At 36.6% G+C, this 18,526-nt stretch overlaps 1 protein-coding gene across 2 annotated transcripts in view; it reads right to left on the bottom strand.

The window, feature by feature from the left end:
* The window catches only part of ANKRD13C (ankyrin repeat domain 13C), a 94,221-nt gene that overhangs the window by 11,459 nt on the left and 64,236 nt on the right, over positions 1-18,526 (bottom strand). For both annotated transcript variants that reach the window (XM_035018281.1, XM_035018280.1), the window contains 2 exons: positions 2,842-2,921; positions 1,497-1,595 (listed from right to left, as the gene is read on the bottom strand). In XM_035018281.1, the coding sequence (XP_034874172.1) occupies positions 1,497-1,595; positions 2,842-2,921 (179 nt within the window). The remainder of the gene's footprint in view (positions 1-1,496; positions 1,596-2,841; positions 2,922-18,526) is intronic.

Raw genomic sequence — 18,526 nt, 5'->3', positions numbered from 1 at the left:
TGATAGCATCTTACAATTAGCCACATTTTTCTTCTTTATTAGAACTTAAAACTGGTGATTCTTGAGTCAGCTGGATCCAAGATAGGATGAATTATCCAGATTTGTAGGTATAGCTAACTGCCTTTCCCACATCTTCTCACAACTATCAATCTTCCTCTCTAATCTACAGATTGAGAGCTGTATAGCTCATTATACCCATTTTTCTAAATTCTGGTTACTGAGGAGTATGAGACATGTATATCTTTTGTAGAAAATGAGTCCTTCTTTCTTCCATGATAATTAATTTTTAATACACTAGGCTAGATTAGAAGGGGAAGAAACTAAGAAGGAAAAATAGCCTGGTGCTTCAATTTATCCCCTACTTTAGAGAGAGCCTGAAGTTATAGTTCTGTCAGTCAGCTGCCCCTACCCACCACTCCCATTCCACCCATCTCTCCAAACTGTATTTTTTTTTAGAGGGAGAGGCAGACAGAAAGGGAGGGAGAGAATTTTAAGCAGGCTCCACACCCAGCGCAGAGTCCAATACAATGAGGGGCTCATTCTCATGACCCTGAGATCATGACCTGAGCTGAAATCAAGAGCGGATGCTTAACCAACTGAGCCACGCAAGTGCCCCACAAATTGGATTTTTTTAAATGAACATCTGATGAGCACAGGTTTGAAAGGATATATTTCAAGATGTTCAGTACTGTTTACAATGGTGACAAACTATAATCAAAATGTTTATCAGTAAGGGGATGATAAAATAAAGGACAGTACATCAATACTACAAAAAACCAAGGGAAGAAGAAAAAGATAAAAATGTATTATTGTGAGAACTCCAAAATACACTCATTTTTAAAAGAAAAAATGAAACTCACAAAACAAAAATGTAACTCTATTCCTCAATCTTATTAAAAAAAAAAAAAAAAAAAAAAAGGCGGGGTGCCTGGGTGGCTCAGTTGTTAAGCGTCTGCCTTTGGCTCAGGTCATGATCCCAGGGTCCTGGGATCGAGCCCCGCATCGGGCTCCCTGCTCGGTGGGAAGCCTGCTTCTCCCTCTCCCACTCCCCCTGTTTGTGTTCCCTCTCTCGCTATGTCTCTGTCAAATAAATAAAATATTTTTTTTAATTAATTAAAAAAAAAAGGCAAAAACACACAGAAAAATCTAGACAAAAATACCCCAGTTATTCACCTATTAACTATTAGTGAGGTAGAAGTAAACTCATTTTTATTCTGTAAACTTCCATGCTGTTAGGTTTTTTATAATAAGCATGGATTCATTTACTATTTTTATAATTTTAAAAAACTTCAAAAATTTATCTGGTTAAAATAGTAAAAATGCTAATAATTTGTGAAATAGAAATTGTCTAGAAGGGTGCATGAACTATCAAATCAATGGCTATTTGCTTTTTCATTTCAAAGGACTCAAATGCAACACTCAGATGCAAATATTATTACAGCCTTTAGGGTTTCTTAGTTTCTTTCATAGACTTGTATAGTTAGTAACAAACTTACAACTCTATTCCCAAGGGAAATTCCTGGCTCATGGCTATTGTGGCTTTAAATGTTTTCTTGCTCTCTTTGCACACCAGTTCTCTTCCCAGATGAGGAGCTCTAAAATGGGAAAAAAACAAAAAATTAGGAAACGTTTTCTACATGGTACCATCTTCCTATGAAGAATCTGTCCACTTCTAATGACATCATTAATAAATTAATTTTCCTTACTCTGAATAGAAATAATTTTAAATTATGCTAAAAGGACTTAAGATGTGTAAGAAACGAGATAGGGGTACCAAAAAAAGAAAATAACATAAGGTAGAAGTTCAGAAAAAATGATCAAAGTCAACAAATTTCATATTAAATATGATTTTAATAATCACTATTTTTAGGAATGAAGCAAATTTCTAGAAAAAGTAAAGTTGAAAAATATTGTATATCTCTAAAATCACTATTCAATTCAATCTCTTTTACTGTCTATACTTCTTAGCACTGACCAGTAAGAAGTAAAGAATAAAAAATTCTATATAAACTATAGACTGTTATAAGCTGGAAACATTTGGGAGAAGTTAGAAAAGTATAATAATAATCCTTAAATATTAAAAAAAAAAGTCATGACAACTTCTTCCTAATCATGGAAGTAGGTAATATTTTATTCTCCACCAAAAGGAAAAAAGATTTCTATAAATAACTATACCTTTTTTGATAGGGCTGGCTAGAAAAAAATCTATTTATTCATTCAAAATAAACCATTTGTTCACTCATCATCCTTTTGTTCAGTAAGTATTTACTACCTACAAACCATGTAATGTAATAGGTACTCTAGTAAGGATCAGTCATATAACATTAAGCAAGGTCTTATGTAAGGATGGCGAGAAGAGGTCTGGCACAGGCTGAAACAGATAGTGACAGGGGATGAGCTTAGAAAGGCAAAGAGTAGAAAACCAGTGAATGGCTTTACCCGCCATGCTAAAGACTGAGGATAATAACAAAATATAAAAGTTCACATATAATAGAAAAACTCCAGCAACTGCAGTGAGAAATTCCTCACATTATATTTTCTTAGAATAATGTGCTGTTAAGTTTTTTGGGTTGTATAAAATGGCAGCAAGCATGTAAAAAGAAGGTTCCACAACTTATTCAAATGTAACTGGGGTTGCTTCTCTCCCTCATCACACTTAATCCATATATTACAAGATAAAAGAATTACTTCAGACAAAACTAAAAATTCTTTCTAAAATAATTTTACACTTAAATATTCACATTTTTACAAACCTTTCTTTCTAAAAACCAGTGAACAAAAAAAACAAAAACAACAACAAAAACCCTACTTTCCAAAATAAAATAAAACAAAAAAACTTACTTTCCATTTTCAGCAGATATATATTCTTCCCATGTAATGGTGTTCTGAGGAGGAGGGGTTAGGGACTGCCTTCGAACCGGCTGCCAGAAAATAAAAAAACAAGAGCGAGAGAGAGGGAGAAAAAAAGGAAAATGACATATTTTTAAAGATATAAGAGATGCAATAAACTATGTAAATTACTAATGTACTTAAATTAAATCTCTTCAATATAATGCTTTAAGGAACTGCTTCCGAGATAATTCCATGGTGATTTAAGCTCTATCGGTAAGATTTATTATCAATTTTTTTTCTAAATCTCAAATCAGACAAGTATCAAAGTAATAAACTCCATTAATTCAATGGTTGGTTTGTTTTTTTTAAATTTTATTATGTTAGTCACCATACAATACATGTTTTTGATGTCGTGATCCACGATCCATTGTTTTCATATACCTCCATGCAGTACGTGCCCTCCTTAATACCCATCACCGGGCTAACCAATCCCCTCTCCCCCCTCCCCTCTAAAACCCTGTTTGTTTTTCACAGTCCATAGTCTCCCATGGTTCATCTCTCCCTCCAATCCGCCCCCCCCCATTTTGCCCTTCCTTCTCCTAATGTCCTCCATGTTATTCCTTATGTTCCACAAATAAGTGAAACCATATGATAATTGACTTTCTCTGCTTGACTTATTTCACTTAGCATAATCTCCTCCAGTCCCATCCATGTTGATGCAAAAGTTGGGTATTCATCTTTTCTGATGGCTGAGTAATATTCCATTGTACATATGGACCACATCTTCTTTATCCATTCATCTGTTGAAGGGCATCTCGGCTCTTTCCACAGTTTGGCTATTGCGGACATTGCTGCTATGAACATTGGGGTGCATATGGCCCTTCTTTTCACTACATCTGTGTCTTTGGGGTAAATACCCAGGAGTGCAATTGCTGGGCCATAGGGTAGCTCTATTTTTAAATTTTTGAGGAACCTCCACACTGTTTTCCAAAGTGGCTGTACCAACTTGCATTCCCACCAACAGTGTAAGAGGGTTCCCCTTTCTCAACAACCTCTCCAACATTTGTTGTTTCTTTCCCTGTCCATTTTGGCCATTCTAACTGGTGTAAGGTGGTATCTCAGTGTGGTTTTGATTTGGATTTCCCTGATGGCTAATGATGATGAACATTTCTTCATGTCTCTTGTTAGGCATTTGTATGTCTTCTTCAGAGAAGTGTCTTTTCATATATTCTACCCACTTTTTGACTTGATTATTTGTTTTTTGGGTGTTGAGTTTAAGAAGTTCTTTATAGATTTTGGATACCAGCCCTTTATCTGTAGTGTCATTTGCAAATATCTTCTCCCATTCTGTGGGTTGCCTCTTTGTTTTGTTGACTGTTTCCTTTGCTGTGCAGAAGCTTTTTATCTTGATGAAGTCCCAAAAGTTCATTTTTGCTTTTGTTTCACTAGCTTTTGGAGATGTTCTTGAAAGAAGTTGCTGTGGCTGATGTCAAAGAGGTTACTGCCTATGTTCTCTTCCAGGATTTTGATGGATTCCTCTCTGACATTGAGGTCTTTCACCTACTTTGAGTTTATCTTTGTGAATGGTGTTAAGAGAATGGTCGAGTTTCATTCTTCTGCATGTGGCTGTCCAATTTTCCCAGCACCATTTATTGAAGAGACTGTCTTTTTTCCATTGCATGCTTTTTCCTGCTTTGTCAAAGATTATTTGACTATAGAGTTGAGGGTCCATATCTGGGTTCTCTATTCTGTTCCATTGGTCATATGTCTGTTTTTGTGCCACTACAATGCTGTCTTGGTGATCACAGCTTTGTAATATAGCTTGAAATCGGGCAACGTGATGCCCCCAGCTTTGTTTTTCTTTTTCAACATTTCCTTGGCGATTCGGGGTCTTTTCTGATTCCATACAAATTTTAGAATTGTTTGTTCCAGCACTTTGAAAAATGTCATTGGAATTTTGATCGGGATGGCGTTGAAGGTATAGATTGCTCTGGGTAGCATAGACATTTTAACAATGTTTATTCTTCTGATCCATGAGCATGGAATATTTTTCCATCTTTTTGTGTCTTCTTCAATTTCTTTCATGAGTGTTTTGTAGTTCCTAGAGTATAGATCCTTTACCTCTTTGGTTAGGTTTATTCCGAGGTATCTTATGGTTTTTGGTGCTATTGTAAATGGAATCGTTTCTCTAATTTCTCTTTCTACAGTTGCGTTGTTAGTGTATAAGAAAGCAACTGATTTCTGTGCGTTGATTTTGTATCCTGCCACATTACTGAATTGCTGGATGAGTTCTAGTAATTTGGCGGTGGAGTCCTTTGGGTTTTCCACATAAAGTATCATGTCGTCTGCGAAAAGAGTTTGACTTCTTCTTTGCCAATTTGAATACCTTTTATTTCTTTTTGTTGTCTGATTGCTGTTGCTAGGACTTCTAGTACTATGTTGAACAATAGTGGCGAGTGGGCATCCTTGACGTGTTCCTGATCTTCAGGGAAAGGCTCTCAGCTTTTCCCCATTGAGGATGATATTCGCTGTGGGTTTTTCATAGATGGATTTTATGAACTTGAGGAATGTGTCCTCTATCCCTATACTCTGGAGAGTTTTAATCAGGAAAGGATGTTGTATTTTGTCATATGCTTTTTCTGCATCAATTGAGAGGACCATATGGTTCTTCTCCCTCCTCTTATTAATGTGTTCTATCACATTGATTGATTTGCAAATGTTGAACCACCCTTGCATCCCGGGATAAATCCCACTTGGTCGTGGTGGATGATCCTTTTAATGTATTGCTGGATCCTATTAGCTGGGATTTTGCTGAGGATTTTGGAATCCATATTCATCAGGGATATTGGTCTGAAATTCTCCTTTTTGACGGGGTCTTTGCCTGGTTTGGGGATTAAGGTAATGCTGGCCTCATAGAATGAGTTTGGAAGTTTTCCTTCTGTTTCTATTTTTTGAAACAGCTTCAGTAGAATAGGTATTATTTCTTCTTTGAATGTTTGGTAGAATTCCCCAGGGAATCCATCAGGCCCTGGACTCCTGTTTCTTGGGAGGTTTTTGATCACTGCTTCAATCTCGTTACTGGTTATTGGCCTATTCAGGTTGTCAATTTCTTCCTGTTTCAGTCTTGGCAGCTTATAGGTTTCCAGGAAGGCCTCCATTTCATCCAGATTGCTCAGTTTATTGGCATATAGTTGTTGATAATAATTTCTAATAATTGTTTCTATTTCCTTGGTGTTAGTCGTGATCTCTCCCCTTTCACTCATAATTTTATTAATTTGGGTCCTTTCTCTTTTCTTTTGGATAAGTCTGGCCAGAGGTTTATCGATCTTATTAATTCTTTCAAAGAACCAACTTCTAGTTTCGTTGATCTGATCTACTGTGTTTCTTGTTTCTAATTCATTGATTTCTGCTCTAATTTTAATTATTTCTCTTCTGACGCGTGGCTTAGGCGTCGTTTGTTGCTTTTTTTTTCTCTAGTTCTTTAAGGTTGTAGAGTTAGTTGGTGAATTCGCGATTTTTCTGTTTTTTTGAGTGAGGCTTGGATGGCTATGTATTTCCCCCTTAGGACCCCCTTTGCAGTATCCCATAGGTTTTGGACCGATGTGTTTTTGTTCTCGTTGGCTTCCATGAATTGTTTAAGTTCTTCTTTGATTTCTTGGTTGACCCAAACATTCTTGAGCAGAGTGGTCTTTAGCTTCCAAGTGTTTGAATTTCTGCCAAATTTTTTCTTGTGATTGAGTTCCAGTTTTAGAGCATTGTGGTCTGAGGATATGCAGAGAATAATCTCAGTCTTTTGGTATCAGCTGAGACCTGATTTGTGACCCAGTATATGGTCTATTCTGGAGAAAGTTCCATGTGCGCTCGAGAAGAATAAGTATACTGTTGTTTTAGGGTGGAATATTCTGTAAATATCTATGCCGTCCATCTGGTCCAATGTATCATTCAAAGCTCTTGTTTCCTTGTTGATTTTCTGCTTAGATGATCTGTCCATTGCTGAGAGTGGAGTATTGAGGTCTCCTACAATTAACGTATTGTTATCAGTATGACTCTTTATTTTGGTTAACAGTTGGCTTATGTAGATGGCTGCTCCCATAGATATTTACAATTGTTAGATCTTGTTGGATAGACCCTTTAAGAATGATATAGTGTCCTTCTGTGTCTCTTATTACAGACTTTAGTTTAAAATCTAATTTGTCTGATATAAGAATTGCTACCCCAGCTTTCTTTTGAGGTCCGCTGGCATGGAAGATAGATCTCCATCCCTTCACTTTCAGTCTGGATGTATCTTTAGGTTCAAAATGAGTCTCTTGTAGACAGCATATGGATGGGTCCTGTCTTTTTATCCAATCTGCAACCCTGTGCCGTTTTATGGGAGTGTTTAGGCCATTCACGTTGAGAGTGATTATTGAAAGAGATGAATTAATTGTCATCATGTTGCCTGTGAAGATGTTGTTTTTATAGATTGTCCCTGTAAATTTCTGTTGTATATCACTCTTGGGGTCTTTCTCCTTTTATAGAACCCCCCTTAATATTTCTTGCAGGGCCGGCTTAGTGGTCACATATTCTTTCAGTTTCTGCCAGTCATGGAAGCTCTGCATCTCTCCATCCATTCTAAATGAAAGCCTTGCCGGATAAAGTATTCTTGGCTGCATGTTCTTCTCATATAGTACACTGAATATGTCTTGCCAGGCCTTTCTGGCTTGCCAGGTCTCTGTGGATAGGTCTGATGTTATTCTGATGTTCCTCCCTCTGTACGTAAGGAATCTCTTCCCTCTAACTGCCCTTAAGATGGTTTCCTTGGTTCTAAGATTTGCAAGTTTTACTATTACATGCCGGGGTGTTGGCCTGTTTTCCTTGATCTTGGGAGGGGTCCTCTCTGCCTCTAGGACCCCAATGTTTGTTTCATTCCCCAGATTAGGGAAGTTCTCAGCTACGATTTGCTCAAATACATCTTCTAGTCCTCTCTCTCTCTCCACTCCCTCTGGGATTCCAATTATTCTGATACTGGAACACTTCATGGTGTCACTTATTTCTCTGATTCTATTTTCATGGATTCTGAGTTGTTTTTCCCTGGCCTCCTCTTTTCCCTTTTTATTATATTGTCTTCCAGGTCACTTATTCTCTCTTCTGCCTCAGTTACCCTAGCTGTTAAGATTATCTAGATTGGATTGGATCTCATTGATAGTATTTTTAAGTTCTGCCAATTCACCTTTTATTTCTGCCCTTAGAGACTCTATGTTGCCATTAATTGATTTCTCCATTCTAGCCATTGTCTTCACAATTGCTAGCCTGAATTCCATCTCCAACATCTTGGTTATATCTGCATCCATTTGTAAATCTGCAGCATAAGTCATAATCTCCGAGTCTCTTCTATTTTGGGGGCTCCTCCTCCTAGTCATTCTGTTGATGAGTGTTTGAGGGAATGTATAGAGTCCAAATTATTGACCAGAACCCAAGCAAGATGCACCTGTCTTCTGGGGACCTTAGGGTTGCTGGCCTCTTGTTTCCCAGCCTGTCTTCTGCAGGAGGGGCCTGCCACGCTGTTACTCAGGCAACCCTGTTCGGACAGAGTTGCCCTGTGCCCCTGTGGCAGGGGATGGGCTCAGTGGGAATCAGTTTTGGGGGCTTTTGTTCTCTGGCGGCTTTTCACATCTCTTCTGCGAGTCAGAGCAGAAGAGACCATTTCCAACCCTCTGCCTCAGAGCAGAGAGACCACAGTCTGTTCTTCAGTGAGCTCTCCAGGCCACACTGTCTCCGTTTCTGTCCGTGCTGCTATAAACTGCAGTGTCCTGGGTTGTGTGCCTCTCCGCAGCGCTTCCAGTCCTGCCTCCAGGTCGGAGCACATCTCTGCCCTTTGTGCTTCTAAAACTGCCAGCCGCTCCCAGCTCGCTCGCGTGCAACCCCACCGCTCTGGGTTTCCACTCCGGGGGCTGCCCTAAAGTCCTTTCCCTGCCACTACTGGTCTGCGAGTCTGTGCCCGTCCCCAGCGAGCAAGGCTGTCGCTCACCGGGGGTGTAGGATCCCCACGGCCAGGCACCCTCTCGCTGCCATTTATCCTCCGATATCTGCCTAGGGAATCATGGCTCTCCGCTTCGTACCTCAAAACTAACCGCCTGCGATATTCTGTTTGTAGAGATCCAGATCTTCTTACACCTCAGGCTGGTTTCGTGGGTACTCAGACTGGTCTGGTAGATAACCAGCTCAATTCCAGGGACCAGTTGAAATAGGGTCCCCTACTGCTCCACCATCTTCCCCCCCCTCCTAATTCAATGGTTTAATCATCTAAGATGTTCCTGGTATTATGCCAGATGTTGAACATGGGAACTAAAGAGAAGTATAAAAACTAACCCTGACTTCAAGGAATTTACAGTTCAGAGTTGGAAAGAAGAAAAAGAAAAAAAAACAGCAACAACATACAGACATAACAGTCAGAAATATAAAGTATTATATGATTAAAGGCCAAATGAGCTTACAAAAAGCTGAGCAGTACAGAAGTTCAGGGAAAAAAGCAATCTTCCATGGACAATAAATTGAGACTAGGGATTGGGGCTAGGATTTAAATGAAAAAATAAAAAGAGTATTTTAGACAAGGAGAATTAATGGTAAAAAACACAAGTAGACTAATTTATGTGAAGTGGAAAGTTCAAAAGGGAGATCAACAATAGTGATAAAGGTCATGTGAGATTTTAAAACTTACATGTTGTCTTTGTTCAATATGAATTTGTATCACCACAGGATGAACTGGCAATAAGGAACTAAGGGAGTGGCAGTAGAAATTAAAAACTGCTAAGGAAAATTACCAAGACAAATTCATGGAACAAAAGTGCAATAAATGAAAGACTGATATAAATAACAAGATAAACAGTTAACAATGGGAGAGGGTCTCATTCATAGTAGTTTTGGATATTATAAGATGTTAATAGGCAGGATATTAGAGCTGTTAAAAATCAAGGATTTTTGAAGACAACAGAGCTGGAATCCCAGTTCCACTACCTGATAGTTGTGGGAATTTAGGCATTACATTTTCTTATGTCAATTTAGCTCACCTGCAAAATGTATGACCACCTATCTCATAGTTAAGAATTCAAGGCAATAACATATAGAAAGAGTATAATGCCTGGCACAGAATAAAGTGTTCAGTAAATAACAGTCACGATTACATACTGGGAAGTTCCCAGAGGGCATTAACAAAAAGAAAAGGGAAGAAGTCAGAGTTAAAGATACGGGAATTCTCTGACTAGATTAAAAAAAAAAGAGAAATCAGAGGGTTGATGACTAAGTCCTAAAAACAACATGCATTAGGGGTAGAAAAAAAGACAGAAAGGAGCCAGATATTAATATATAAGGAAAAAAGAAAAACCAGAGCATCAAGTTGTCATGGAGGCCAAAAGACTGTTATATATCACAATACAATGGTTACCAATTACTAACTAAAGAGAAAGAAGCCTCAAAAAGGGCCATACATTTTTTTGGTTAGAAATGATTGAGATCTTTGAATAGCATCAGAAAGATCTGGGGGAAAAAAGGAACCTAACAATGTTTGAACATCAGGCAGTATGAAAGAAAACAACTCCATTCTTGAAAAGTTTACAAAGAGACACACAGAAATTGGGTTGTAATACAGAGTGATGGGGGCTATGATTAAGGGATCTAAAGGATGACATAAAATCACAGAGAAGGGGTTTCCGACCCAGACTGAGGTAGCCAAAGATAAGTGCCAGCAATCATGGTTCCTGAGCAGAGGAGTCTAAAAGAAAGAGAACAACAACAACAAAAAAAACAGTTGAAGGAGACTGAGGAAAGCACAATAGTGTGAAAAGTCATGTGGTGTGCTGGAAAACTCCAAGTGTACTGTATCTACTTAGTATGAGTAGAATACATGAAGAGAAAGTAGTAAGATACAGGGGTAAGTAAGCAAGACAGAAATGAGAAAAAGTAGTTTGGATGGGTTTTGCGCATTGAGTAGACTGTATTTTACTCAGGAAGCAATGGACAAATATTTTGAGCAATATAATGTGTTTTTTAAAACACAAATTTTGGAGCCAGACTGATCAAACCCTGTCTTCGCCAATTACTAACTGAATTTGGACAAATTATTCAGCCTCTTTTGTCTCAGTTTAGTCAACTATATAACCTCACAGGGTTTGAGAAGATAAAAATGATTTGTTACTGGGATCAAGTCCTGCACTGGGCTTCTTGCTTAGTGGGGAGCCTGCTTCTCCTTTCTGCCTGCTTCTCCCTCTGCCTACCACTCCCCCTGCTTTTGTGCTCTCTTTCACACACACACACACAAACACACAAAAGATTTGTTAAATATAAAGTACTTAATTTAAAATGGTGCCTGACAAGTAGTAATTACTCTATACATTTTAGCTACTGAGCACAGGCATTACACAGCTCAATCTATTTCAGGCAGATCACTCTGAGAGCAGTGTGTAAGTTACAAACTTATCTCAATAATCCAAATGAGAAATGATAACGGCATGCTGTTTCAAAATGGAAGGAGAAAAACAGGTTCAAGAAATCTTCAAGGTTTTGTTACTGACCAGACATAGGGTAAGGAAAGCTAAGAAGTCTAAGGACAAATTTCAGGTTGCTAGCTTGGGTAATGGTAGTAGATAATGGTGCCACCACTCAAGATAGAGAAAATAGGAAGGAGGAATAAAATTGTTTGATCAGATTTAAACATACTAAATTTTATTTTTATTTTTATTTACTTACTTTAAGTAGGCTCCATGCCTAGCATTTAGCCCAACATGGGGCTTGAACTCACAAGCCTGAAATCAAGACCTGAGTTCAGATCAAGAATTAGATGCTTACTAGATGTCCATCAACAGATGAATGGATAAAGAAGACGTGGCATACACACACACACACACACACACACACAGGAATATTATGCAGCCATCAAAAAATGAAACCTCGCCATTTGCAATGACATGGATGGAACTAGAGGGTATTATGCTAAGCAAAATAAGTCAATCAGAGAAAGATGATTATCATAGGATCTCACTGATATGAGGAATTTGAGAAACAAGACCGAGGATCACAGGGGAAGGGAGGGAAAAATGAAACAAGACGAAACCAGAGAGGGAGACAAACCATAAGAGAATCTTAATCTCAGGAAACAAACTGAGGGTTGCTGGAGTGGATGGGGGTGGGAGGTGTGGAGTGGCTGGGTGATGGACACTGGGGAGGGTATGTGCTATGGTGAGTGCTGTGAATTGTGTAAGACTGATGAATCACAGACCTGTACCCCTGAAACAAAGAATACATTATATGTTAATAAAAAAAAAGTCAGATGCTTAACCAACTGAGCCACCCAGGAGCCCCTAAACATACTAAATTTTAGATACTTATGTTTATCCAAGTGGAGTAGAAGAAAGCACTACAGATCTGATGATTAGGAGAAGTCACAATTGAAAGCATATTTTTGGGTGAGAGTTACCAGTATTTACATGGTAACAGAAACATCATCAGATATGTATCTAACCAATGAGACATTAGAGACTACTAGCTGTCCACCCAGTGTCTATTCTCCCGTTCTTTATTGTTAAAAAAAAAAAAAGCCTCCCATTCAAATTTTTGTCTGGACATATGACTTCCTAAAGACTTATTTTCTAGCCATCCTTACAGCTAGCTAAGTGTTACCATGTTACTAAGTTCTAACCAGTGGGATGTGAGCAGAGTGAAGTGTGGGTTCTCAAACAAAACAGGCAAGCCCTCTCCTTCCAAATCACTATTAGGAATTACTATTCCTGCTAGCTGGAATACTATAAACAGGTAATAAACTATCTTATACCAGGTGGATGAGAGTCACATCTGAGAACAACAGAGAAGTAAGACAAAAAAAACTAGGTCTGAGATTAACCCACAGAGCAGAGAAACCACACAAACTCAGATTTTTATATGAGAAAAAGTAATCAATACCAGTTTAATACATATAATGGGATACTACCCATAATACTATGGCATGTGGCAATGGCTTAGTAGAATGACAAGCAGGCTTCAAAGGTAGTCAGTGACCCTCATAAATATTGTAACAAGATATTAGGTAAAACAGTATCTTGTGATACTGCAAAAGGGAAACAGATACATGCTAACAGAACCTGTAATTCTAAGGGAAGAGACTGGAAAAATTTAAGACTGCTGTCCAACCCAGAACAATAGCAAAGGCTAATCTCACCTCCATCCAAATCTCTAACTAAGCAGACCACAGTCAATTTTTCTTTCAGAACACTGCTTAAAATTTGTCTATTCTTGCTTCCAGTCTAGTTAATATTTGCATACATTTGGCTATAACTGGTTTTATACATTATATATAAATGTACATATACACATATGTATATATGTATACATGCATATTATCATACATACATATAAGACTCATTTGCCAGGCATGATGTGGTATGTCACTTAAGTATATTTTTTCATGTAATATACTTCTCTAAAGCAGTTCTGTTTCTAGTAGAATTCTTTCTAAACTGTACATTATGCATCACCCATCTCATAAAAAGACTATAATGAATCTATAATTTCTTTTATTGAGTACTTTATCTTATCATGGTATCAATTATTATATTTTAATAAAGTCTTTCCTAGCTTATTCTAATTGACCCTTTGTTATGTACTGACATTTGTAGCTAAATCCATCAGTGTTCCTTCGACGCTGCTACCACAGCTATCTAATGAAACAGGAAGACATGAAGGCGACCGCAGGACACCAGGTGGCTTTCTAATGTTATTTTCCCAAGTCAACAGGTTCTGCAACTGAAATGTCATCAAACCTTTCTTCAAATTTAAGTGCAAAAATTCTAATGCCTGTTTTCCTTGAAGCATATAAAAAATATACATTTTTTAATGTATTGTTAGGTTTGCTCCTATGTTATTATACGGCAAAGGTTTCTGGAAGTTTAAGACATTCATTCATGTCTATGTATTCCTACTTAGATTTTATATATTTAAAAAAATATATAAGCATTAATAGACCTTAACTGAGTATTCTATATATATAGTTGGCACACAATAAATACTTTTATCAATGACTCTATGTCTAACGTATAAATGGGGCATTGGTTCCTGCTCTAACAATAATTGGTTAGAACAAAGAGGAAAGAGAACACCAAAAATTTAAGAGCAAGTATCAGTGACTTAAGAAACTCTGAGCACTTAAATTTTATTATAAAAAATATTGTCAAAAATATGTAGTAAATATTAAAAACATGTCTGGAAAGGAGGCAGGGGAAGAGGAGGCATGGCAAAACTAGTTAAATGGCAAATAACTCCTCCTAAATACTATCTATAAGCTATTTCTTATGGAAATTAGAACAAATATTTGCCTAAAAAAAAAAAAAAAGACAAAGCTATTCATTTACAATAAAGAATATAAATTCATTTTGAAAAGAATTAGACATTTATTTTTAAGAACTGAAATTCTATTAAAATGTGGCTTCAAATACATATTTTCTAGGTTCTTGAAATTTTCAGTAATGCTCCAAAGCCAAAAATATTTTCTTCAGTAATATATGTTCTACGCACATAATTTTAAAAACATCACAATACCGATTTTTTACTACATTTACTAATAGCATCTTTCCCAGAATTATATCTTAAGGTTCCTCCACTCCTTTTCCAACTTCAACTTCCCAATATTTTGAAAGAATTACTAAGACAGGTTAAACATGTGAATATACAGGAAGAAGCAACTATAACAAAGGCAGGCTGGAAAGGAATATACTTAGAGCAAAAACAGCTTGGGGTAAGGGTCCTAAAATCAAAACCTACTTTTGTTACTTCTAGTTTTGTGACTCCATATAGATTAATTTCTTTAAACCTCAATTTCCTTTCTATAAAATGGGGCAGTGATACTTGTCTCATTAGGCCATTATAATAAATGAAATGATATATGAAATAATATAATGCCCATGCTAAAAACAACTCCAATGTTTTAAGCGAACACAAGTAAGAAAGAAAAACTTGTTGAGGTGACTATGGATTCAGTTGTTTACTGTAGAAACTGAATTTAGGTTTATAGTACTCCATTCAAATTAGGCCACTGGAGAATCCTTTGTTATTCTCCAATATAACATAACACTTTGTATATAATGGTCACTAATTAAAATACATACATTTGAATAACTAATCTATATTTCACCCTGACTTTAAAGTTAATAAAGCATATATTGGTTTGTCTTTGTATTAACAAATATGACCTAGCAGCCACTAATTTCAATACTGGTATAAGTTTTTTTAAAACTCTGTTAAAATTTTAAACATAGTTAATCATTAAATGTTTCTTGAATTCAATAGATCCCTCCCTTTGCTCTTTTTGACACCAATTTTTAAACTTTGCATGTTAATTTATATATACCTTTCCTAAAAAGCTTATGTAGGTTTAAAAGAACTACATTCCTAAAATTATCTACAAAATGCATTCAAATATTTCTCTTCTCCTTTAATGCCCACTATTGAATATAATTAAACTGCTATCAGTTTCATTTTGCTTTCCATGTGTTATCAAATTGTGTCCAGGGGAAAAAAACAAAACACACACACACACAAAAAAAAACACAGCTTATTTGTATCTTTTTTATAATTACATTTATCAATTCTATTTTGATGTTCTTTCATCCTGCACCTTACCTGATTCAACCAAATCAAATTATATGTATAGATGAGTATCTGATAGAATTATTATTTTCTTTAAATTTCTTCTAAATATTTATAATTGAGCTCCAAAAAGATTCTCAAATGTAATTCTTCAGTTCTTCCCTATCAAAAGTCCAAACAATATATAATGAGATACATATTTTCTTTATTCTAAAACAATAAAAATGTAATCTTACAAGGATTATAGAGTTAACAAAAATATAGCCATGGCTCTTAGTAATCCTTAAGAAATTACTTATGCCAGATTGAAAATTAGTATAATGATTTTTTAAGATTCACACATATAAAAAATCCCTTCTAAGGTCAGGAAAAAGGCATGGCACCTGCTCTCAATACTTTCATTCAACATTATTCGGTGTTACTTCCCAGTACAATAAGGTAAGAAAAACAACAAAAGGCTAAAAGACTGGCAAGGAAAAAGTAGACCTTTATTACCTGACATGAGTATCTGTAGAAAACCCTAAGGAATCTACAAAAACTATATACCTAATATATTAATTGAGCAATATAGACAAATGATATGTATTTCAATCTACTATCAAGGAATGACTGGAAAATGAAATCTAAAAACATTACCATTTATGGAAGCACTAAAAAATACTAAATGCTTGAGAGATAAATTCAGTAAAATATGTGTAAGACTTGTATACTAAAAACTACAAAACACTTCTGAGATAAACTATAGACGATCTAAATAAATGGAGAGATATACCATGTTCATGAAACAGAAGATTCAATATTTTTAAGATATCAAGTCCCCTCACTTTAGTTTACAAATTCAACACTACCCCAATTAAAATTCCAGGTTATTCAATGGAGAAAGGATAGGCCTTTTTTTTTTAATGGTGCTAAATCAACTGGACATCCAAAGCAAAAAAAATAAACCTTGACTGTATATCACACCTTATACAAAATTAATTCATGGACTTAAATGTAAAATGTAGAAATTTAAGACTTTGAGCAAAAACATATAGGAGAAAATCTAAGGGACTTGGAGCTAAGCATAGAGTTTTTAGACTTGGTGGAAGTCATAAAACAAAAATTGATAAACTGGACCTCATCAAAATTAAAGACTTTCCCTCTTCAAAAGACCTGTTTAATGGGATGAAAAAAATAAGCTACAGAGTAGGGAAAAAAATATCTGCACACACATCTAACAATAAACTAGTATCTAGAATATATAAAGAACTTTAAAAACTCAATAGTAAAGAAGCAATCCAATTAGACAATGGGCAAAAGACATGAAGAGACATTTTATCAGAAAGGATATAAATCTATATATTTTATGGTAAATGAGCACAAGAAAAGGTGAACGCTGAAATATCATTAGCCACTAGGGAAATGCAATAAAACCACAATGAGACAGCACTATTCACTATCTAATATGCACTGAATATTTATATCCCTCCAAAATTCATGTGTTAAAACTCTAACCACTAATGTGATGGTATTTGAGGTGGGGCCTTAGGGAGGTAGATTTTTTTTTTTTATATTTTACCTCAGTTTTATTGAGATATAATTGACATACAACATTGAGTTTATGGTGTACAGCATGCTGATTTGATACATTTATATATTGCAAAATGATTGCCACCACAGCATTAGCTAACACCTCCATCCAGTCACAGAAACTATGTATCTCTGAAGGACAGTTGTATTTCTTCCATTCATGCAATGCACACTATATTATTCTCTGTATTTCCAGTTTTTCGTTAGCTAGGAGAAAATTTAGAACTAAATGTAATGCTCAGTTGTGACAATCAACTTGTGCCACAGCCCCTGCACTTTCTGCTTATTCCTCAGCACTGCTTCTAGTTTTCCTTCTTTATTTTTCAAATATCTCTCTAAATGTGATCTTCATTATAGGTCTCCTTACCTCACGGAAATTAGATAGGCATAAATTATAAACAAGCACCAAGGCCCTCCTTTGGCTATCAGCCTCTAAGGTAGTAAAAAGAATAAAATGCTCTGCAGAGAGGCTTCCTCTGGGCCACTGAGCTATTCTGCCAGCTCCTCTGCCAGGTGTATGCTTGTGGACTGGTATCATCCAATTTCCTAGGCCACATTTCTCCAAGATCACAACACCTACCCTGCACAGGGCTTCAAAGCAAAGCAAAGCAAAAGGAAACAAAACAAACCAAGCAAAATCTTGTTGGTCCTAAGGAATTCAAGAGAGCTGACCAACACAGATGAGCAGCAAAAGCAGCTCCTACAAGGTGCCAAGGGCTATCCCCAACATTCTCACTGCAGGATTTCCCAACTACTCTTCCAGCAAACTTTTCTTTTTTTAAATTTAAATTCAATTAATTAACATATAATGTATTATTAGTTTCAGAGGTAGAGTTCAGTGATTTATCAGTCTTATATAATACCCATTGCTCATTATATCACAAGTCCTCCTTGATGTCCATCACCCAGTTACCCCCACCCTCCACCCCTCCAGCAACCCTCAGTTTGATTCCTATGATTAAAAGTCTCTTATGGTTTATCTCCGTCTCTAATTTCATCGTCTTATTTTTCCCTCCGTTCCCCTATGATCCTGTTTTCTTTCTTAAATTCCACATATCAGTGAGATCATATGATACATGTCTTTCTCTGACTTATTTCGCTTAGCATAATACCCTCTAGTGCCATCCACGTCGTTGCAAAAGGCAGGATTTCATTTTTTTGATGACTGAGTAGTATTCCATTATATACACACACACACACACACACACACACCACATCTTCTTTATCGATTCATCTCTTGATGGACATCTGGGCTCTTTCCATAGTTTGGCTATTGTGGACATTGCAGCTATGAACATCGGGATGCAGGTGCCCCTTCGGATCACTACACTTGTATCTTTGGGGTAAATCCCTAGTAGTGCAATTGCTAGGTCGCAAGGTAGCTCTATTTTCAACTTTTTGAGGAACCTCCATACTGTTTTCCAGAATGACTGCACGAGCTTGCATTCCCACCAAGAGTGTAAGACGGTTCCTCTTTCTCCGCATCCTCACCAACGTCTGTTATTTCCTGACTTGT

The sequence above is a fragment of the Mirounga leonina genome, unplaced genomic scaffold (assembly GCF_011800145.1).
Source record: "Mirounga leonina isolate KUSES-001 unplaced genomic scaffold, KU_Mleo_1.0 Mir_173, whole genome shotgun sequence".
Lineage (NCBI taxonomy): Eukaryota > Metazoa > Chordata > Mammalia > Carnivora > Phocidae > Mirounga > Mirounga leonina.
The sequence above is the reverse complement of the archived record's forward strand: the minus strand, read 5'-3'. Positions and strand labels throughout refer to the sequence as shown.